The following is a 24874-nucleotide window of genomic DNA, read 5'->3' as shown; positions in this document are numbered from 1 at the left end:
CCCCCTCAAAACAGTACTATTTAGATAATAGTGCTGTTCCGCCAAAAGTGCATCACTTCACATTTATCCGCATTAAATTGCATCTGCCATGTGTCTGCCCATTCTATGAAAAATAATTCCCTCCTAGAACATGCAGCCAAACACAGTTGAGATATATACCAACAAAAACAAAACTTTTTAAACATTTTACAGCTATAATTGTTTGCTCATTTGAACATAGTTGAATTTTGTTCTTTGCCTGTAGGTGACACCACCTACTTTAGCAGTCAGAAATGTCACAGTATATTTTTCAGCTTTAATTTCATTACTTTCAACCTGCAAACAATGGCACTGAAATCTCCCTTTACCTTCTGGGAAGTTCTGACTGAATCCATATGTCCCTTTCAATCGATCAATTACTTCCTTAAGAGATGGTGCCATTCAATTAAATGTCCAGGTGATATCTGCAATATCATCAAAGAGTGTTTGCCAATCACGCCCGGCAACCAAATTTTAATTTGATTTTACGTTTTAAAGTTTAATTTGTTTTAATTGCCGGTGTTTTTAGTGTCCCCTTCCCTTTTATAGGGGGCACCGGAAAAATTGTGATTTTAGTGCCCAAAAAAAAACAAAAAAAAAAGAAAAACACAAAAAAAAAACCAAAAAAGGGAAGAGTGTTTGCCAGTCTCTCCGGCTCTTGACACAACTTATTTCTATTGTTTCAGTCATGCTTGCGCAGATTATTGGATAGTGGAGCTTTGGCTTTTGGCTGGCACTTTAGTTAATAATATGCTGTCCTGCTTCCTTGTTTTTTCCTTGTGCTTAGTTATAATGGCCTGGAATTTGTGGTCAGCGGCAAAGCAAAAGCACTCATTGCTGACCTCGAAGAAAGTTGCCGTGAATTTTAGCTCTCCTAACCTTAGTTTGAATCTGGCACCAAATCAAACGAATCTCCAGCATCCAGCAACAGTGATGTCATCAAGCAGCCAATCAGATTGAAAGGTTCTGACAGACAGAAAACCATGAAGTAAAATGCACCAATTATACTTTAATTTTTATAAATTTTACATGGACCAAAATTTACAAAGATTGTAAACTTAGGATTAAGGTAGAAGCTGAAATATGAACATAATTTTAAAAAAATATTAAAAGCCAAGTAATTCTTATATTAATAGAAAAATTACATTCCACAAATATAAAATTAGTTTTTCAGGGCCAGAACAGTTGTTTAGCAGTCAATACGCTGTTAAAAACTCAGTACACCTCTTTCAACAAGGCTTAATGTTTTCAGGCGGGAGGGAGGGGTTAACAGCGATATTCCAGGTCAACAGTGGAAGTTTTTGTCGGGACCTGTGATTTGACCTGATTGCCAGCTCTGGGGTGTTCCACAGCACACCCTGTGGTGGAGCAGGGAATGACTGACAGCAAGTTCAGGATTGCCGTATTTATCTGCGCCTGCGATGACTCCAGAAGTTGCTGTCACTTTCAGAGGAGTAATGACGACGAATGCTGACAGCTTCACATTATTACCACCACAGAATCTGGGCCAATGCCTTTTTTTTTCTCAGGTGGCAAAGAATCTGGGCTGAAGCCCCGAGCCCGGCTTACTGTATCAAATCCTCGTGTTCAAGGAAAGAAAGTGCAATTTTTTGGCTTGTCAAAGATTTATTTTCAATGTACAGATATGCATCACATCGACGTGCAGTAGAAGGAGAAAATTGGCTCCAAACAGTGAGTCCTGAACTCAAATGAGCCATGTAGTTCAAAAGACGAATGGAGATTAGAGGGATAAGTCAAAGAGGAAGCCACAGGTATTCATGCACCTCTGAGTGGCCACATTAAAATCAGAACTGGCAGAGAACTGGAAAGTGACCACCTATCCTTTCTCCTATTTTTATCTTTCCCTTTCCAGTTTTAACCACTGGTTTCCCTCAGGCACCGACTCCTATCAAGGCTACAGTCCCGCAGGTGGTGCCCATCCTCTGGGATTCCTCCCCCATGGGGCAATTCTTGATGCGTGAGCTTAGACAGGGAGTGCCCACGGGCTATTCTATCAAGGGGATCTTTGCTGCCAGGCTGTGCTCAACCAACGCCCACTCACATGTGCACTTTATAGCAAAGAGCCGTTAGACAACAATCAGAATTGGGGAGTCCGGCTGATGTGTCCCTTCCCGATCACAGGGGCTCTGCGGCCAATTGTTAGCACCCCTTACTGTCACTCCATGTGGCTTTTGCAAAGGAGAACTGTCAGACTGTCAGTGGTCATCATATGTAATGAATATTGTCAAAGCATTTATGATGTCACAATGGGGCTCGTTCCCCAATTAGATGCTCCCACTGAGGAGCAGAGTTGCAGGGCACACATGTTGGGAATTGTACACTGGCAGCCCCTGCTTTCCATCCACTAATTTCAATGGACAGTCGCTGTGGGCCCACAATTTCCCAAGCAGTGTGTATCAGCTCCAATATATCAATTGGCGGGCTGGGCCACAGTTAGAATCCATAGATACATTGGGATCGTTTTTGAACATGTCGCTTGGTGTAAAACATGCATTGCGAATCAGATGCCCATTCCAAAAATCGGCCAATGTTCAATTCCATTGATTACATTGTTTTATGACTGGGAATCAAGTTGAAAATCTACCCCATAATTTTGGATCTCTCTTTGCACCCTGAGTGGAGGTAGTGATTTCCCGCTGTTCCCTTCCATCATGTTGTGAACCATTTCCAAATAAATTGATTTACTCCTGAATTGGTAATTTACACAATAGCTTCTTGAACTAAATGGTAGGTTTTGCTGAATCAGCTCTCCTCCCTCAGCTGACTCCTATTTATCTTCAAGTACGGCTAATTGATCATTTGGCTTCTTCCAGTTAGAACAAGCCCCTTTGATGTGGGAGATGGGCATTATTTTAATCTGCATTCACATTATTTTTTAAATAATATTTTGGCATGTATGGAGTAGCTGGCAAGGCTGTCAATATTGCCCGTCCCTGGTTGCCTTTGAGAAGGTGGTAGTGGTTCTTCTTCTTGAACCGCTGCAGTCCATGTGGTGAACATACTCCCAAAGTGCTGTTAGGTCGGGAGCTCCAGGATTTTGACCCAGCCACGGTAAAGGAACACTTTGATATGTTCAAGTCAGGATTTGTGTGTGACTTGAAGTATAACACCAATGCAAAGCAGTTTTGGCTTTGCTCCAATGCTAAATGTGTGGAGTGTAAAATGGGCATCTAGACTCGAACTGACACCAAAGAGAAACCGAGTGAGACTGTCACCAACAAGGGATGTCACTCCTCTTCACCCCAGTATCAGGCCAGGCCCTGACCCCAGGTTCGGGCAGCATATACACTATGAGTAATGTATCAACGCAAAGCAAAACTGCTTCATGCGGTGCTACACCTGAAGAGTGAATACACCCTCAAAAGCTGTTCCTGCCTATTTCTGAAAGGCACAACTACCTTGCACAGGAGGTGGTTGTGCACACATAGTTTTTTAAAGGATTTTACGTATAATTTTCTGCCCAAGTCTTTCTTCCCTTGCTGTTATCACATTTCCAAATCACATTATAGAATCATAATTTGCAATTTTGTTAACCTGTAATTCAATAAAATTTGCATATCTGATGTGATTAATCCACACTCCACAGTTGATCATAAATGTGGGCACATTATAACGCAAAATAATAAACATTGATAGTGTGCCAAACAGAACTGAAAAAGGATAGTTATGCCACTGCAACTGTGCACACAACATCAGGACCTATGCATAATAGGGAGCAACTGTAGTATTCCATTATATAAATACAAGGCAGGTCAATCTGTCTTTTGGATGAAACGTTAAATCGAGGCCCCGCTACACTCTCGGGTGGACGTAAAGAATCCCATGGCATTTTTCAAAGAAGTGCAGGGGAATTCTCCCCGGTGTCCTGGCCAGTATCTATCCCTCGATCAACATTGCTAAAAAAACAGATTATCTGATCATTTATCACATTGCTGTTTGTGGAAGCTCCCTGTCTACAAATTGGCAGCTGCATTTCCTACATTACAACAGTGACTACCATTCCCCAAAAAATTTTAATTGGCTGTTAAGTGTTTTGGAATGTCCTGAGATCATGAGAGGCAATATAAATGCAAGTTCTTTATTTCTAAAATAACTAAAGAAAGGTATTCAGGGAAGGGAAATGAACACTATTGAAACTCTAATTTTACAGTGGATAAATCAGCATTCACTGTGATATAAGCTATACAAAGCAAGATAGCCCTTGCCAGTTGATTTCAGCCAGAGTGTCAACGTGGGGTCTTGCAAATGGCCTCAGAATCTCGGGGCAAAGGGTGGGAAGGGGGTTCTGTTTTAATGTTACCCAGCTCTATAGATACATTGGGATATGTTTTCAAATGTCGTTCAGGCGTAGAACTTGCGTTGCAGATCGGATGCCTGTTCTAGAAATCAGACGATGTCAAGGGAGTGTTAGGGATTATTTTGATTGGGTGTAAGGGGTGCTGCACCTGTCTGAAAGTCTGCTTTTAGCACGTAATTTTGATTCTAATTGCCGATTACCATAATTTGAACTTGCCTGCCGATGCTAAAACAGACTCCTGCCAGTTTAGCACTCAAGCGCTGATTAGACGCAATTTCCGTGGAGTAGTATACGTGGGCTCCACTCACTGACGTCCACTGGCTGGCTGACACACAACGGCAGGTTCCGAGTGAGTGTGCACACAGATCCTCGGATGCGGCACTGGAGGTCCTGGTGGAGGAGTGGCAGAGGAGGTGGGATGTCCTGTTCTTGCATGGGTGGAAGGAGACCACATCCCCATCGTGGCCCTCTCTCTTGCAGCAGCTGGTGCTGCTCTGCCTGGCCTCATGTCCTCCTTCCATTCCTCCTGCAGACCAAGGGGACCCCTAGCAAGATGCCCGTGACCAAGCACTCCCTTTCTCCTCATAACTCCTATAAGGTGCAGGAGCACAGCACTTACTCTTTTTAGTTGAAGTCCTCAGAAAATTTCCAAAATAAATGTTGATAGAGTGTTGGTAAAGTCTTGACAAAGTGAAATAGAAAGTCTTCCGATGTGTTTCAAAATTCCTTTTTAAACCTCCACCAGCAAGTGAACAATAAAAGGTGATATACATTTAAGTAGCGCTCAAATCCTCAGCAACGACTAGTTTACTCCCAATCAGCTGGTCGTTGTTGGGAGAGGGCACTCGGTCAAGCACTAGTCACCAAAATGCTGTGCAGCCTCCTTAATAAGCGCTAACAGACAATTGAAATGGCAATCAGCCCTCTAACAATCAGTTGACGATCATCCCCGCCATCCCCACCCCTGATGTCATGGGAGGACAGGAGCAGTTGGAGCTGTGCACCTCTCTATTATCAAATGTTCTGCCAACGTTCACGGTCTAACAAGGGAAATTAGGGATAGTGTTAAATCCAAGGAAGAGGCATATAAATTGGCCAGAAAAAGCAGCAAACCTGAGGACTGCGAGAAATTTAGAATTCAGCAGAGGAGGACAAAGGGTCTAATTAGGACGGGGAAAATAGAGTATGTGAGTAAGCTTGCAGGGAACATAAAAACTGACTGCAAAAGGTTCTATAGATATGTGAAGAGAAAAAGATTAGTGAAGACTAATGTAGGTCCCTTGCAGTCAGAATCAGGTGAATTTATAATGGGGAACAAAGAAATGGCAGACCAATTGAACAAATACTTTGGATCTGTCTTCACTAAGAAAGGAACAAATAACCTTCCGGAAATACTAGGGGTTCGAGGGTCTAGCGAAAAGGAGGAACTGAAGGAAATCCTTATTAGTCAGGAAATTGTGTTAGGGAAATTGATGGGATTGAGGGATGATAAATCCCCAGGGCCTGATAGGCTGCATCCCAGAGTACTTAAGGAAGTGGCCCTAGAAATAGTGGATGCATTGGTGATCATTTACTAACATTCTATTGACTCTGGATCAATTCCTATGGATTGGAGGGTAGCTAATGTAACACCACTTTTTAAAAAGGGAGGGAGAGGAAAACAGGGATTATAGACCAGTTAGCCTGACATTGATGGTGGGGTAAATGTTGGAATCAATTATTAAAGATGAAATAGCAGCGCATTTGGAAAGCAGTGACAGGATCGGTCCAAGTCAGCATGGATTTATGAAAGGGAAATCATGCTTGACAAATCTTCTAGAATTTTTTGAGGATGTAACTAGTAGAATGGACAAGGGAGAAACAGTGTATCTGGACTTTCAAAAGGCTTTTGACATGGTCCACACAAGAGATTAGTGTGCAAAATTAAAGCACTTAGAATGGTGGGTAAAGTATTGACGTGAATAGAGAACTGGTTGGCAGACAAGAAGCAGAGAGTAGGGATAAATGGGTCCTTTTCAGAATGGCAGGCAGTGACTAGAGGGGTGCCACAGGGTTCAGTGCTGGGACCCCAGCTATTTACAATATACATCAATGATTTAGATGAAGGAATTGAATGTAATATCTCCAAGTTTTCAGATGACACTAAGCTGGGTGGCGGTGTGAGCTGTGAGAAGTATGCTAAGAGGTTGCAGGGTGACTTAGATAGGTTAGGTGAGTGGGCAAATGCATGGCAGATGCAGTATAATGTGGATAAATGTGAGGTTGTCCACTTTGGTGGCAAAAACAGGAAGACAGAATATTATCTGAATGGTGACAGATTAGGAAAAGGGGAGGTGCAATGAGACCTGGGTGTCATGGTACATCAGTCATTGAAGGTTGGCATGCAGGTACAGCAGGCGGTGAAGAAGGCAAATGGCATGTTGGCCTTCATAGCTAGGGGATTTGAGTATAGGAGCAGGGGGCATCTTACTGCAGTTGTACAGGGCCTTGGTGAGGCCTCACCTGGAATATTGTGTTCAGTTTTGGTTTCCTAATCTGAGGAAGGACGTTCTTGTTATTGAGCGAAGGTTCACCAGACCGATTCCCGGGATGGCAGGACTAACATATGAGGAGAGACTGGATTAACTGGGCTTGTATCCATTGGAGTTTAGAAGAATGAGAGGGGATCTCATAGAGACATATAAAATTCTGACGGGATTGGACAGGTTAGAGGCAGAAAGAATGTTCCCGTTGCTGGGGAGTTCTAGAACCAGGGGTCATAGTCTAAGAATAAGGGGTAAGCCATTTAGGACCGAGATGAGGAGAAACTTCTTCACTCAGAGTGGTTAACCTGTGGAATTCCTTACCGCAGAGAGTTGTTGAGGCCAGTTCGTTAGATACATTCAAAAGGGAGTTAAATATGGCCCTTACGGCCAAAGGGATCAAGGGGTAAGGAGAGAAAGCAGGAAAGGTTGAATGATCATCCATGATCTTATTGAATGGTGGTGCAGGTGCGAAGGGCTGAATGGCCTTCTCCTGCACCTAATTTCTATGTTTCTATGTTTCGATGTCTAGGCTCACAAATGAAGCCACTTAGCTGCGAGAATATGGCACCCATGGACTGTGCCCCAGCGTGCGTCACTACAACAACATAAGAACATAAGAATTTGGAGCAGGAGTAGGCCACTAAGCCCCTCGAGCCTGCTCTGCCAATTTAATAAGATCATGGCTGACCCAATCTTGGGCTCAGCTCCACTTCCCTGCCTGCTCCCCATAACTCTTTACTCCCTTATTGCTCAAAAATCTGTCCCTCTCCGCATATATTCAATGACCCAGCCTTCACAGCTCTTTGAGGGAGAGAATTCCATAGACTTACAACCATCTGAGAGATGAAGTTTCTCCTCATCTCAGTTTTAAATGGGTGGCTCCTTATTCTAAGACTCTGGGCCCAAGTTTCGGATCCCCGGAAGAACGGCGCACTTCGGAGAGGCCCGCTTAATTTCTGAACTGAAAAGCGCCAAATACTTACCTCGTGATTCTCCGATATCTGTAGGCCTGTTTGCAGCACAGCGCGGCGCAGCAGGAGCTGCTGGGGCGGAGCTACAGCCCTGCGCCAGAAAGAGTGCCAGCAGCTGTGCACGTGCGCAGTGGAGGCTGCACGCGTGCGCAGTAGCTCCTGGCCCTCCCAGCGCGTCCTGTCTCCGGGTGACAACCTTATCCTGGGCCGAGTGGCTTGCCTGCCCTTACTTCTTTGGTGGCGGGGCCCGCCCGATCAGCTTTGCAGCAGGCTGTTGGAGGGCCCCCCGGTGCTGCAGTCGGCGAGTAGAAACTTTTAATTTTTTATTTATTGATTGGTTGATTTATAGATCATGGCTCTTTATTGGTAAAAGTGCAGTGTTTAATGCTTTGTAAAATCCCCTAGCTTCCCTCTAACTTCCTTTAACCCCCCCCCCACCCCATCTCTTGCTACCTGCGCCTAATTTATAAAGTGTACGCAAGGTTTTTCTGAGCGCACAAAAATCGACACTTACTCCGTTCTAAGTTAGTTTGGAGTAACTTTGTGCTGCCTAAACTTGCAAAACAGGCGTAAATGGCTGGTAATGCCCCCTTTTGAAAAAAAACTGTACTAAAACGAAACTATTCCAACTCACTAGAACGCGAGCAAACTAAATGCCGAGAATTGCGATTTCTAAGATACTCCATACTAAACTAATTGCTCCAAAAAAATAGGAGCAACTCGAGTCGAAACCTGAGCCCTAAAGTCCCCTAGTTTTAGTTTCCCCTATGAGTGGAAATATCCTCTCTGCATCCACTTTGTCAAGTCCCCTCATTATCTTATAAGTTTCAATAAGATCACCTCTCATTCTTCTGAACTCCAATGTGAATAGCTCTCTGTAGCAGAGAATTCCACAAATTTCTGACTCTTTAAGAGAAGAAATTCCTCATCTCAGTTCTAAATGGGCAAGCCTTTATTCTTAAACTATGCCCCCTAGTGCTGGATTCCCCCACGAGTGGAAACATTCTCTGCATCTCGGGCCCCCTCAGTATCTTATATGTTTCAATAAGATCACCGTTTATTCTTCTAAACGCCAATGAGTATAGGCCCAACCTACTCATCCGTTCTTCATAATTTAACACCCTCATCTCCGGAATAAACCTAGTGAACCTTCTCTGAACTGCCTCCAATGCAAGTATATCCTTCCTTAAATAAGGGAGACCAAAACTGTGCACAGTACTCTAGGTGTGGCCTCACCATTACCCTGCACAGCTGTAGCAGGACTTCCCTGCTTTTATATTCCATCCCCCTTGCAATAAAGGCCAACATTCCATTTGCCTTCTTGATTACCTGCTGTACCTACATACTAACTTTTTGTGTTTCATGCACAAGGACCCACGGGTCCCTCTGAACTGCAGCATTTTGTAGTTTCTCTCCATTTAAATAATAACTTGCTTTTTTACTTTTCCTGCCAAAATGGATAACCTCACACTTTCCCACATTATACTACATCTGCCAAATGTTTGCCCACTCACATAACCTGTCTATATCCCTTTGCAGATTTCTTTGTGTCCTCCTCACAACTTGTTTTCCCATCCATCTTTGTATCATCAGCAAACCTGGCTACATTACACTTGGTCCCTTCATCTAAGTCATTAATATAGATTGTAACTAGTTGAGGCCCCAGCACCGATCCCTCTGGCACCACACTAGTTACTGTTTGCCAACCGAAAAATGACCCATTTATCCCGACTCTCTGTTTTCTGTTAGTTAGCCGATTCTCTATCCATGCTAACAATATATTACCCCCAACCCCGTGAGCTCTTACCTTGTGCAGTAACCTTTTATGTGGCATGTTATCGAAGGCCTTTTGGAAATCCAAATACACCACATCCACTGGTTCCCCATTTTCCACCCTGCTCGTCACATCCTCAAAGAACGGCAGCAAATTTGTCAAACATGATTTCCTTTCATAAAACCATGCTGACTCTGCTTGACAGTATTATGCTTTTCCAAATGTCCTGCTACTGCTTCCTTAATAATGGATTCCAGCATTTTACCATGATAGATGTTAGGCTAACTGGTCTATAGTTTCCTGCTTTCTGTCTTACTCCTTTTTTAAATATGAGCGTTACATTTGCGGTTTTCCAATCTGCTGGGACCTCTCCAGACTCCAGGGAATTTTGGTAGATTACAATCAATGCATCCACTATCTCTGTAGCCACTCCTTTTAAGAACCTAGAATGTAGGCCATCAGGTCCCGGGGACTTGTCCACCTTTAGTCCCATTATTTTACTGAGTACTTTTTCTTTAGTGATAGTGATTGTTTTAAGTTCCTCCCTCCCTATAGCCCCTTGATTATCTATTATTGGGATGTTTTTAATGTCTTCTACCGTGAAGACTGACACAAAATATTTGTTAAGTCTCCACCATTCCCTGTTTCCCATTATTAATTCCCCAGTCTCATCCTCTAAGGGACTACCATTTACATTAGCTACTCTCTTCCTTTTTATATACCTGTAGAAGCTGAGAAAATTGAGGGAAGGGCTACTGCTGGTTCTATGAAAATGTTGTTGTTGATCAGCACTTACAGTGCAAAAAATAATGCACACAAAAGAAGAAGATAAAAAAAAAAGAGGATCAAGAAAAAGCCTTTTGGCCCAATGAGCCCACTCTTTCCAAAGTTCATGTACAAGTTACCTCATCAAGGCTCTAACCCTTTTATTTAATAACTTCAGGATGAGTTCTGCAAAGTTTCTCCTTGATCCACAGTGTATTGCAATATCGAGGGTAAATTCAGTGGTCCCATGCTCCCAGCATTGAACTGGAACGCAGGTCTGAGAATCGGGTGATAAAATTGTGTTGTAGCCCTTTAAGTGCAGCTGAACATTGAGGGCTAGAATTTCAAAGCAATTCGCCAGCACCTGATTGCCGCCCAAAATTATCGGCAATGAAAAATTCCCCCCAAAAACAAAAAAATCCGCCCAATGAATAAAATGGCCACTGTACCTGATTCTCGGCAATAAAATGGAATCTTGGGCCGATTGGGGGGGTTCTTAAAAAAAAAAATGGGTGATAATTGCTTAAATTACAAAAAAATTTACAGCAAGGGTGCTGGTTGGGCCTAGGAGGAGAAAATCACAAAAATTATTTTTTCAAAAAACATAAAATAAAATCAGAACAACATTCTCGGGACCCTTTTCACTTAAATCACTACAAGAGAATTTTAAAATAATTCGTAAAGAAACAATTACTTACCTTTTTCTTGCAGGGCTACTCACCTAATCGCTCAGCTCCGCTGATTCTCGTAGGCTTTTTTTAAAAAAAATACCTACCTACGGGTCACCACTGAGCCAAAAATCGCGCCAGGGCGATCGGAGGATGGTGCACGCTGGCGGTCCGCTCCCCAGCTGTACCTCGAAACCGCCGGTGGAACTCAGCCAAGGAATTTTTTGCCGACCCGGTTCTCGCCCAAAATGGCCAATGCTGCAGAGAAACCAAGCAGTGAAGTACTGGAAATTCTAGCCCTACGTGTGTTGACATGCTGAATTTACCCTTCCAGCTGCACATTCTCCCAATTGTTTTCCACAGCAGTATTGCACATCATAAAAGTATGCGATGAAATCAGTCAATATTTATCCCTGTAATCACCAATCCTATTTCGACAATTAAAGTCTTGCCATGTTTAGACAATGATAAATAAGCTCTAAAGTTCAGGTTATGACTTTTTTACGTAAATATTACATCAAACTAGTTGGCATTTGTGCCCCATCAACACCTGATCTATTTGTTCTTTCAACTGCATGTTAGTGCAAATCACCTAATACTTTCTGTGTACATTTTTCTCCACCGTCAGCTTCCCCGCTGCTGACTCCAGTTATCCATTTCCTCCTTCAAGCCAAACGGATGGAAGAGTCGGTGTCTCGATGTCCAACAGCTGCTGCCAATGCTGCCCTATGATTCGCGGACAGGAAGTGTGCTCCTTTGGGCCGACCCAGACTGATGCTGGCAGGTTCCTTGCAGATTGAATCAAAGTACTCTGCTGCTGTGCAATGATCCATTCAATGGCCCTGTCAGCAACTGTTCAAACTCATGCAGAAAGCAGGCATGAACTTAAATACGAGTCAGGGCACTAATACAAGATCATAGTCCGCTGCGTCAGATCATAAGCCCACTGCACGAGCTTTCACTCACCCTGCCAAAAATGTTTCTGTTGAGTTGAGCTCACTTATATTAAACAAATATGTCACATGGCTCCCTTAAAGACCCAGCGATCCTGATTTTAACTCCGGGTAGGTTGTGGGAAGGTGGGTAGTGGGGTGACTTCAAAACCCACCTGCTACCTCAGAAAACAGGCCTGGAGAATTTTAACTCCAGGTCCTGATTAGAATTTTCCAGGCAGGTTTCGCTGGCCCACTGTGAAACTCACCCACTACTGCTGTGCAATTTCTGACGTGTCATCCAGTGGCCTGGTTGAAGTTGAAGTTCAATGAGGCAGCATTTCCTTCTGCAAGATATCACTTTAGACTGCGGGAGGAGAAACAGCATCACCATGGCTCTCCGCCAGGCTCTCTGAAGCTTCCCTGAAAATCCTGCTGGCAGAGGCCAAGGAAGTTTTCTTTCCAACCACTGGAGGAGGATCTCTAAACATTATATGGCCTAAGATTTTGCCTCCTTAGCACCTCCCATTAGTGCCTCGCGGGGAGATGGGGGCGGGGGCGGGGGGGGGGGGGGGGAGGTGATAACGGGACGCTACCTGCTTTGTGACCGGGCGCGGCGAGTGTACCGATGCCCACAAACTTCCCATCGAGGTTTGAGACAGTGGTAACCCCTAGCGCCACGACCTCCTGCGCCAGAGATCATGACGTCATGACATCAGTAGCGCCCTGGACCTGAACCTCGGTTCTGCCCCCTGCAGCATCGTCGGGCGACAACACCGACACCTGCAGGGGGCGCTGTTCGGGAGGCCGGGTGTTTTGGGAGCACTGTTTAAAGGGAATGATGGTGTTGGGGAGCACTGTTTAAAGGGGATGATGGTGCGGTGGCAAACATTTATTGTCATGCCTAACCATCAATTTTACAGATTTTCTTGGCCCTGCACTCTGCTAGAGTGTGTTATGGGGCGGATTGTGGTGGTTTGCAGCTGCCATTGGTGACGATATAACTCTTTTCATTGCAGAGCCTGCCACGATGGCCCTTTCCCTTTAAGGGAGGGAAGGAGCCTCTGTTCCTGGCAGTGCTGCCCTCCACATTGGGCAACGCCGCATCAGTACCACCCCTCCTGTCAGCTTTAGCACTCCAAGGGAAGTGGTAGCTCTTGATTTAGTGCTCCACTTCCCTCCTAGAATACTAAACCAGAAGTTCTCATTGGAGTCCCTCATGTAGCGTCCGATCATACCTTTGCACTATCGCAATAGAAACGGGGCAATACGCAATTTCTCCCCCTAAGTCCACCAGGCATGGAGAGAGATTGCACAGATTGTCAATTCCAGGGGTAATTACCCACAGGACATGGATGCAGTGCAGGAAGTACTTCAATCACCTTGGAAGAGTAACAAGTGTAAATATAGCTCTTTATTTCTCCATCGCTCACAACAACAAGAGGCAACAGTCCTTTTCCCCCTCACTCTCAACAATTCCCTTTCTTTCATCACCCAGCGCAAGGACACACTGTAACATCTCTCATTCTCGTTACAAATATATACTCGCATCTTTTTTTGCTCCCTTCACAGCAGCCACTAGCACCATTCTCTCCTCGCTGGTTAGCCTCTGCACAATCACCAGTGTGCATGGCTCCCTCATGTCACACTCCACACCAGTGTATTCCATTCAAAACCTTCACATCCTGATTCCATTTGCTTCTTCTCCCTCTCAGCAGCTGAACAAGCAGAAGCCCCACACTTCTGCAACCTCCTTTGTAGGAGACACTCAGTGATTCTCCCCCTCTCTGCAGGACTACACAGCACACGAGGGAGAGGAGTGAGACCGGGTAGCACTGTCCAACATAATGAACCTGTCTGAGCACGAGCAGCAAGCACAGAAAACGAGGGGCCCTCCAAAGCTGTCAGAATAGGAGTAAAGAGTCTCTAGTACTTGCACCCTCTCATGAATCTCTGACAAATGCACATTCACGCAGCCTGACTACATCAAGCTGCATTGCGATGCCGGTCATCTGCTACCCTCCAGCCTCTCAGTGCCAGGCTAACTCTTGTCCCTTCTCTCTTTCCTCTAATTCCCTCTCAACAGCCACAGTCCACAGTCATAGACACCTCGGAGATGGATAATACTTCTGAGGAGGCACCGTCATGAGCTTCACCCCAAACAGTTGTCATGTAGACATTGAGTTCAATCGTGTGCTTGAAGTAGTACTCGCCCACCTTGGAAAGATTAGTGTCATTCAAGAAGACGCTCACCTTCTGCCATCAGCCCACAAGCAAAAAGATTTGTTAACTGCAGGTCCAAGATTTGACAGCATTCTCCAATGCAATTTTAAGGTAGCAATTATTCCTCACTGTAATCTTAAAATGTCTGCTGCTGAAAATGCTTCTGCAAACGGAGCTTGTGGAGTAGAAAATGCCGAATTGCTAAACTCACTGGCATCCCGCTGGCTGAACTCAGTACTGGACATTGCTGCAAGGCGTCTCAGTGGACCACATGATGTCTCACACAGCACTGCTTTTGTATACATATAAGCTCATTGAAGGTATTTTACGAGACAGCGTGCAGTGTATTGCTGAAGTAATGCACTGCTCCTGTGACATGGTAATCTTGGACATTTGTAATAGCCTTTAGAATTTTCCATGGTTCTGGCATGTCAGGAATGAGGTCAATTGCTGCATTGTGATGTTTTAGAGATACACGTCTCAAGTATTGTATGCTTGGCAGAGAGGCGTAAGAATGTTTGGTTCCTGTTTTATTGCACTCCATAAACAAATTTCACTTTTATGTCTATGTGTCAGCACCAGTTGTTTCAACTACAGCCTTATTCCTCCAACTTATACCATCCATTCCTATATAAACTGTTGACAATTCTGGTTAGCTGGGCCCGAAAGGCTGCATCGTCACAAGGAGAAGTCATTTACAGTTTAATGTCAAACACTCTTGAAGATTCCCACTTTCAGCCATACGTCTCAGTGCTAGAACAGCACTCAGTACTGGGAAAGCTCAGATTGCTTTCTGTTTTTTTTTCTCACGTGATTTATACATATGAAATGTCCAATTGTAATTTGGCCAAGTTATCGCATGTCATATCTCAAATGGGATTTTTGGAAGAAATGTAGGGGTTGACAGTGCACTAGGTGATATTGTGAACACAGAATAAGTCGTGTGAAGTTTCTTTGTTGGCTATTTTAACAAGCGCATTAGCCCACTCAAACGGGTGAAAGCTTTACCTGGAATAACAAGCAGAACACTTTCATATAAACATGTGTCCACATTTCACAGCATGATTTCAACCTCAATTATCAGTGGGATCTTGGTTTTAACTTCACTATTTACCTTTAGTTATGGCAACAAACTAATCTATTTTTTTAAACTGTTGGTGAATTTTGTGCTCAAGATGGAACAGTCAATATTTTGGATACCCAGTGTATAATCAAGCACTTCTGGGCCAAGTAAAACAGAGTAAAATACAAAGCAAAATTCCTTCTAACCTGTGCAAAGAGTTTATCACGGACCCAACCTCACTGCTTCACAAATGTGACACTTCTCATTCTGTAAGTAACATTGCCAATTTTTTATTACAGTGCCAAATTAAGGGTTGATTTATAACTGTGGGTTCACACCCACCAGGATATAGATTGAAACTATCCAAACTCTCGGCCAGCAGAGAATATTTTTACCAAAATAGACTGGTTGGATTTGAACTCAGACTCAAAAAGTGAAAGATGAGTATTTAACCTACAGTTGAGAGTTTACCAACAAGCTTAGAATCCATATGTTCCAGTCCACACTCCCTCCTTTCTCTCCATAGCCCATTATTTCTTTGGTCTCTTCTAACTCATGGCTTTCCTGATAGCACCACTCTGAAGCACCACTCTGAAGCACATTTAAAAATAAAGATCTGAAAGTATTTTGAATGTTACAGGAAATGAAGTCATTATTAATGCATCTTCCTTCACTATGCATGACTTAAAATAAACAATTCTCCCATTTCCCGGTTTTCTTTTTGGCAATTTCTTATTGTTGTATTATTAATTTGATTGTGTTTTTAATTTTTACACCTTTGTAATAAACAGCGTAGTTTCCAATTTTTGAAAAGGACACAGGGGGTCATTTTGATTCTGGGCGATAGTGTAAAATGGGCGATATTGGATCAGCTACCCATTGTACATCTCTTCCAATTTTCATTTTGCAGTGACTTCAACGGAAAGTAAAATGGGGAGAAATGTCTAACGGGAGGCTGATCCGATATCACGCGTTTTACACTATCGCACAAAGTCAAAATTACCCCCTACTGTCTTCATGATGTGAATTGCATCGTGACATCATTTTTTTTAAATTCGTTCATGGGACATGGGCATTGCTGGCAAGGCCAGCATTTATTGCCCATCCCTAATTGCCCTTGAGAAGGTGGTGGTGGGCCGCCTTCTTGAACCGCTGCCGTCCGTGTGATGAATGTACTCCCACAGTGCTGTTAGGGAGGGAGTGCCAGGATTTTGACCCAGCGACTATGAAGAATGGTGATATACTACCAAGTCAGGATTGTGTGTGACTTGGAGGGGAACTTGCAGGTGATCGTGATCCCATGTGCTTGCTGCCCTTGACCTTCTAGGTGGTAGAGGTCGGAGGTTTGCGAGGTGCTGCCAAAGAAGCCTTGGCGAGTTACTGCAGTGCATCTTGTAGATGGTACACACTGCAGCCATGGTGCACCGGTGATGGAGGAAGTGAATGTTTAAGGTGGTGGATGAGATGCCAATCAAGCGGATAGCTTTGTCCTGGATGGTGTCGAGCTCCTGGAGTGTTGTTGGAGCTGTACTCATCCAGGCAAATGGAGAGTATTCCATCACACTCCTGACTTGTGCCTTGTAGATGGTGGAAAGGCTTTGGGGAGTCAGGAGAGGAGACACTCGCTGCAGAATACTCAGCCTCTAACCTGCTCTTGTTGCCACAGTATTTATGTGGCTGATCCAGTTATGTTTCTAGTCAATTTATCAGTAACAAAGTAATGTTTGACTCTTTTCTCCACCCCTCCCCCCCCCACCACCCAAAACATGCCAAGCATGCTTCCATTTTATTTAGGTCAGTTGTGCATTTAACACACATGGAATCCTGTCATCATATTTCGAGTTTCCAAACCAGGCTCCTGAGAAATCTATGTCTGTCGAGTTTCTGTTTGCCTGAAATAGAGTGCAGAGCCCACATATCCAAATCCAGAGAGCTTTAGCACAGGTTGGCAGATCGTGAGCTCAGAGATCCCCAAATGTGCACAGCGATACCACTTGAATTTAACCCACTAAAGCCAAATTGTTTATCAGTACAAAGCACTGAAAAGCTTCCTACTGCTTGGCTAACTATGACCAACCTACCAATTAGAGCACTGGTAGGGTGGTCATAGTTGGCCAAGCAGTAGGAAGCAGTAGAGGGTTAATGGGAGCCAATTGGAAATAATCCCAGCCCCCACTGATAGATCTATACTTCCAGGCTCCATTATTAAGCTAGACCAGCGAAGCAATTATTACCAGTACTGCGGACCTGCCTGGTTAGGTATCTGATGAGCAAGTCCATTGCCAGCACAGAGCCACTTCAAGCCCAAAAAGTCCCTGCGTACCACCCCCAGGAGGATAGTCACAGGTAAGATATTAAACAAGTGAGGTGGAGCCCTCACCAGGTGGACAGCGGGTGCCAGGAGCTCCTCACGAGTGACTTGCTGAGCACTATATAATGTGAGGGGGCATTGCCGCCATCCTTCTGACCACAGTATAGACACAGCCCATACTTCTTGGACACAACACACTCCACCAGTTGCTGGCAGTGGATCCTCTCTATCAGACTTCTTCCCCTTTAATAACTTGATGTTGACCGCAATATTCAGCTGTACTGAACTGACTGAATATTTGAGAACATTGGAACCATTACTAGGAGAATGAGAGCTCTCAAAGGCCACATGAAGAATCCTGGCCCATAAGTACAGTCTGAAAATGTAAATTGTAAGCAGGATTTGTACTTGCTGTGATCATTACATTTTATAGTGCAGTGAATGGAAATTGATTTGTCCGGATGAAATGATTGATTTCAAATGGGGTTTCATGCTCTTGGTGTTGATTCAAAATGCCCTTCATTACATTATAATACAGTGCCACCACCTCTGAAGCTCATCAGCCTGAAATCTGTTGGCTTACCTGTCTCAAAATGTGCTGATTGCCCTCTGCTGGAATGTTGTAAGCACTCCTGATCAGGTTCTTGGCAATGTTGAAATAGTACACGGATATGATGAAGAGTGGGATGACGTAGAAAATCAAGAAGGACGCTGTGGAGTGGATTTTAGGGTGCAGCTCATCACCATGCGGGTACGGGGCACATGCCTTGAATGTTTTATTGATATGGGGGTCATAGAAGGAGTGCAGATCGGAATAGACAGCATCAGGAACAGCCAACAGCATTGAAAACACCCAGATGAGGGCTGCTTTCACGCAAATTTTCATCAGGGCATTGGTGGTCTGGATGTCCATCGGTCTGACTATAGCTTTATACCTGCAAAATGAAGAAATGAACAGTGTGTAGTAATACTCACGATGGTACTATTTAGATCATAATAATTACACAGAAATAGATTGCAATATACATGTCATTCAGGGTAGTTCAGTGGAGATAAGTGGAGGTGATCACTTTTGCTTATCGGCAATCTAATTATTCCAAACTATTTTTGTGCTTTTCCGATATTCTGTCATGATCGCTTCAATTTCCCCCTTTAAATTCTGGATATCCTAATACGAGAAAGTGCTGCTGAGAAAGTGAGCAGCAGGTGTGATAGTGTGAAGCCAACAATACAAGCAGATTTATCTGCTCTGCAAAAAACTGCACTCCCACCCGAAGCACGAACCCGAATTCCACCCTTTTAACGCGTAGCAAGGGGAGTGGTAAGCCTGCCATCTCTGATGTATACCTCTATGCTGGAGTGCATCATCACACTCGGCAACCAAATTTTGATTTCATTTATTAGGTTTTCTTAAACATTTTTGGTTAGTTTGCAGGTTCTACTTGTTGCGCCCCTTTAACAAGGGGGCACTTGTCTTAATTGCATAATTTAAAAGACTTGTACACTCCCATGGCTCACGGACACACGGGGAGGGCAAATCAAGCATCTGCTGCAGCACATTTTCTATAACTCCCGCAGAGAGCGCTTATAAAGGGGGTCTGCCATACTTTGACATCGATGCATTGCTGATACTATTGTGATAAGAGCTTTACAGAGTTAGTGACGCATTGATGTTACTATTGGATCAGTTAAATAGCATCATCAGAGGGGGTGACATTTGCATGTAGAATTTATGTTAAAGCAGTATGCTTTCATCACACATTCGCAAGAATGTAATCTTTTCATCCCTGCAAGATTGATGTTGCCGAAACACTGATTGAGCTATTAAAACACTTTAGCAATAAACGCATTGATCCACTCATCGCACTGATCAGGTCACTTAACTGGAATTAACATGTGCAGTGGATAAATCTAGATGGGGTGGAGGGTGCAATTATGTGCAAAGGAAAGCCTGTTTTACTGAAGAGACTGAAAATTCTTGCGGATAGTTTAACAGCTTCTTCAGGCTGACACCGGCGGTCTACAGAGCCCAGAAGAGCCAAGGGCCCAGAGGCAGCACAGGCCAGCCCACACTGCAATATGTGTGCGCGCTAGGTCCGTGCAGCAAAGCAGGTCTCCAGTCGTCTTGGTTAATCCTTGCCAGTGGACCAAGACCTAGCACTGTCGAGCCCGTGTAGTGGCTGGTGCGCAATGGTCACCACACATTAAAAAAATTCATGCACAGGCATCTTCCACCCTTCAATTAGAGTTCAGGACTGGAACATTGGGTCCTTCATCGAAACACCTGTGAACTTGTGGAAGCAAGTCATCCTCGTTCGAGGGACCACCTATGATGATGATGACAGGCAGGGCAGGCATGGAAGGAAATACAGGGGCTCAAAATAGTGCTGCACACTCATTGAATGGGCACAAAAGCTGTCTGATCTCCAGAAAAGGGCATAAGTAAACAATCATATAAAGGTTACAGCACGGAAGGCGGCTATTTGGCCTGTCGAGCCCGTGCTAACTCTCAGCTAGTCCCACTCCCCTGCCCTTTCCCCGTAGCCCTGCAATTTTTTTCCTTCAGATACTTATCCCTTTTCAAAGATAGGACTGAGTCTGCCTCCACCACTCTTTCAGGCAATGCATTCCAGAACCCAACCACTCCCTGTTTGAAAAAGTTTTTTCTTACATTGCCTTTGGGGTTCATTTGCCAGTCACCTTAAATCTGTGTCCTCTGGTTCTCGAGTTCACAATGGAGTGTGAAGTATCAGAACAGCAACAGCAACTTACATTTATATAGGACTCCTCACATAGAGGAAGACGTTTATAGAGCACTGATCAGCTTTATCAGGCAGGCCATATATATGAACATAATAGTAAGTAAGCAATGAAAGTTAATGTGAATAGGATATGTATGGGTCCATTAGGAAGCTTAGCTTCAGTTGACAAATATATAGGGCTAAAGAGCTTTATAAAGAAAACGGTCAATTAGAATTTATCAAGCCACGTGTTTCAAATGAAGCATCATGCTAAGCACTAAATGGCACTGTGAAGGATCAGAGCAGATCATATATGGACAAGGTGATAGCCTTGGCTCAGTGGGAATATTATAGCTTATGAGTCAGCCGGTCATGGGTTCACGTCCCACTCAGAGACTAGAACACATAATCGAGGTTGGCACTTCAGTGCAGCACGGAGGGAGTGCTGCATTAATGGAGGCACCACCTTTCAGATGAGACGTTAAACTGAGGCCCTATCTGCCCTCTCAGGTGGATGTAAAAGATCCCATGGCAACAGTGGAGTTCTCCCCAGTCAACATTGTCCTGGCCAACATTTATCACTCAACCAATACCCAAAACAGGTTATCTGGTCATTGCTGTTTGTGGGATCTTGCTGTGTACAAGTTGGCTGCTGCATTTCCTACATTACAACAATGATTACTGTTTAAAAAGTACTTCATTGGCTGTAAATTCTTTTCTGACGTCCTGAACTATGAAAGACGCTATATAAATGCAAGTTATTTATTTTCCTTCTTTTAACATGATAAAAGGCCCCAAGTGATGAATCGCTGAGGCCTTACCTGCACCCTTTAAATGTCTGGCAGCCTCCACTGCTGATGCAGCAGCTATCCTGCTCCATCAGCAGAAGTATTTCCCTCTTCCGCTGAGAGTCCACCCTACATGCCAGATGAGTCCCATAAAAGTGGGTCAAGGTGATGGGGAAGGGGTTGGTTGGGGCAAAGGGAAATTTTGCCCTACAGAAACTCTGCCATGAAGACCAGAATCCAGTCTGAAGTATCATCAGCCACAGTTAAAAAAGGTAAAAGGATTGTCGAAGGAGACGTCATTCTTTCATCTTAGAAAAATGGAGTCCTGCATAAATACACAAGAACAAACGTGTCATGAGCACAACCCTAAAACCATCATTCACGTGCATGATGGTAGTTTTATGTATTTTGGAATAATCATCAAGTAGCTTCCACTGTAGGTAGGTAATGGTATTGTGTACGGGGGAACAAATAGTTATACAGGCTCTGGTGATCTGTATAATGCAGGTGCCAGAATTGTGGAAAAAATGTCATTACATGTGCTGCTGTAGTAGTGCAATGCTAAAACATATATAACAACAACAACTTGTATTTATATAGCGCCTTTAACATTGTACTATGTTAAAGGCGCTTCACAGGAGTATTACGAGACAAAAAAATTTGACACCAAGCCACATAAGGAGAAATTAGAGTAGCTTGGTCAAAAAAGCATCTTAAAAGGAGGAAAGAGAGATAGTAAAGCGGAGAGGTTTAAAGAGGGAATTCCAGAGCTTGGGGCCCAGGCAACAGAAGGCACGGCCACCAATGGTTGAGCAATTATAATCAGCGATGTTCAAGAGGGCAGAATTAGAGGAGTGCAGATATCTCAGGGGGTTGTGAGACTGGAGGAGATTACAGAGATAGGGTGGGGCGAGGCTATGGAGGGATTTGAAAATAAGGATGAGAATTTTGAAATCGACGCATTGCTTAACCAGAAGCCAATGTAGGCCAGCGAGCACATGGGTGATGGGTGAGCAGAATGTTGTGCGAGTTAGGACACGGGCAGCTGAGTGTTGGATCACCTCAAGTTTACATAGGGTAGAATTTGGGAGGTCAGCCAGGTGTGTATTGGAATAGTATAGGTCTTTGTGTAGTGACAGGAGGACACCTGTCATTATTTTAATTCATTGGTATACCCCCACACCCCACCATTGGCGGACATGCCTTCAGCCGCCTAGGTCCTATACTCTGGCACTCCCTCCGTAAACCTCTCTGCCCCTCTGCCTCCCTCTCATCCTTAAAAAGTTTTTGATCACCCCTTTAATATCACCTTTGCTTCGGCATACATCTGTCGGATTATGCCTCTGAAGGGACTTGGGACGTTTCCTATGTAAAAGGTCCAAGTGTAAGTTGTTGTTGGTAAAGAGCTGACCTCAGCCATGTCTCTTGTTGGTGACTATAAGAATGACCTGCTGCTATATAGGTTCTAAGCCGTGACGATTTGCGCCACCCAAACAGGTAGTGGACATAATCTTATAAGTAGCAGCCTCTTTACTGAGCCACTGCCTCCCTACGCACTGATCCTATGTGATACTCAGCTCAACAAGGTTGTGGTACTACTAAGTCCTGCCCTCTGTGCACTCTGACCTCTGAGGCCACATGCCCCTGTTCCTTACCCTCCTCCTCCTCCAAGACATGTCAGTTTGGCTCTGGATGCTGCACTCATGCCGTCGCACGCACAGAAATGATGCATTGTCAATAGCTGTGTGGCTACTCTGTTCCCTGGTGCAACCCTCCAATGCCCCAGCACCAGCTTTTATTGTGCACTGTACATGCACGGACATGGAAAGCCACATATAGAGAGACTAGAGAAGCTGCAATCGTTCTCCTTGGAGCAGAGAAGATTACAGGGAGAATTAGAGGTCTTCAAAATTAAATGGGGATTTTGATAGAGTAAATAAGGAGAAATTGTTTCCACTGGCATGAGGGTCGGTAACCAGGGACACAGATTTAAAGACATTGGCAAAAAAAACAGAGGGGAGATTAGGCTTTTTTTTTTAAACGCAGTGAGTTGTTGTGATCAGGAATGCACTTATTGATAGGATGGTGGAAGTAGATTCAATCGTAACTGTCAAAGGGGAAGGGGAAACATTGCAGGGCTATGGGGAAAGAACAAGGGAGTGGAACTTTAAGGAGCTGGTACAGGCACGATTGGCCAAATAGTTTCCTTCTGTGCTATATGATTCTAAGTCTGAGATATTTTATTACCTACCCTGAGACCTGCAACTGCACGAGCTTATGCAAGGGAGGAATTCTAGGAGAAACAGTGGAACAAATGCTTGGTTATTGCAAACTTCACAAATTCTTCCATATTTACACTCAATTTGTACATGGGATAAATGGAACGACTGAAAAACAATCAGTGGTGATAGTCTTTGTTACATTGGCAACAAAGCTGCAACTAATCAACTCTTTGCATGGAAAAATACTCATTGTTTTGTCTTAAAATGGAAAGGTACAATAAAGATTAATTCGGCTGATGCACCTAATCTGTTAGAACTGGTGTTGCTGATGACGAATGATTGCATCTAAAGATTAGTGTGGGCATTGTACTTAGTTAGCTGCCTTCTGTACCAGATCAGTCAGCAGCGCAAAATGACAGGAAATCGAAATGGAAAATCGCTTACATCTGACACCTTAAAATGATTAACTGAATGATGCAGAAACTTTTAGCATCCATTATGCAACAAAATTGGCCATTTCTCTAATATACTGATATTTTAAAGCAAATGTTAAAAATTGTTGTGATGTAATGGTGGATCTATATAAAACTATAATGGGACCATAGTTGGAGTACTGTGCATTTTTTGACTCCACACTATAGGAAATATATTGTGGCAATAGAGCATTGAAATTTCATTCACATAAAATTTTATCCTGCGACGATTAGCTTCTCATTGTGTTATGATATGGCACAATCCATTAAATGTATTATCAATTTATCCTTTTTAATGACTTTCATTTATTTGAAGGAGTGAGACTGAAGACGATAAGCAACAAAATTACACAGCTCATCAAAAATTGCCTTTATGTTGATACACTATACATTAATTGCATTCCATTGAAGTGTTGGGGATTTTATGGAGTTACAATGGTAAGCTTGATGTACAGTGACTTGAGGTAGATTACATGAAAATTACAACACCAAAACAGGCCATTGGGCTCAACTAGTTTGTGTTGGTGCTTATCCTTCACATGTGCCCACCATGTTCCCATATCCCTTTATGCCCCTTTCGTATCACCACCTAACTAACTTATTCTTAAATGTTGACAGACTCTCTACTTCAATCGCTAATTGTGGTACAGGTGCAGCACCTAAAATCTGGAACCCTCTGGACCGAGGCCATTCTGGATTCCGGGCAATTCTGGACTTTCAATTTGTTTTCTGAGGTCACGAATCCGGAAACACCCGAGCCCAGCTTCGGGTATTTCCGGATTTCAGAACGTCAGAAAGGAGGGGACGGTGGGGGGGTACCGGGGAGAATGGGGATTCCCGCCGAAGAGCTGTTCGGGCCGTCCAGCCCCGCCAAGGAGGTATTCGGGCGGGCCGGCGAGGAGGCCTCAAGGTAAGGGCAGCGGCGGTGGGGCGAGGAGAGCAGCAGCGAGGTGAGGCCCGAGGTCGGGCAGCGGCAGGGCCCCCGAGGTCATTGGGTTCGGATTCCAGAACATTTTACGGATTCTGGACAACCCTGCCGCCGATCGGTCCGGAGTCCGGATTCTGGAACCTTCCGGATTCTC

General features: G+C 44.1%; 1 protein-coding gene across 1 annotated transcript in view; it reads right to left on the bottom strand.

The window, feature by feature from the left end:
• grpr (gastrin-releasing peptide receptor) overlaps positions 1–24874 on the bottom strand; it is an 86404-nt gene that overhangs the window by 50433 nt on the left and 11097 nt on the right. The window contains exon 2 of the mRNA XM_070893048.1: positions 18152–18503. Coding sequence (XP_070749149.1) covers positions 18152–18503 — 352 coding nt within the window. The remainder of the gene's footprint in view (positions 1–18151; positions 18504–24874) is intronic.

Source organism: Pristiophorus japonicus, chromosome 11 (assembly GCF_044704955.1).
Source record: "Pristiophorus japonicus isolate sPriJap1 chromosome 11, sPriJap1.hap1, whole genome shotgun sequence".
NCBI lineage: Eukaryota > Metazoa > Chordata > Chondrichthyes > Pristiophoridae > Pristiophorus > Pristiophorus japonicus.
This window is presented reverse-complemented; position numbering and strand designations above follow the sequence as displayed.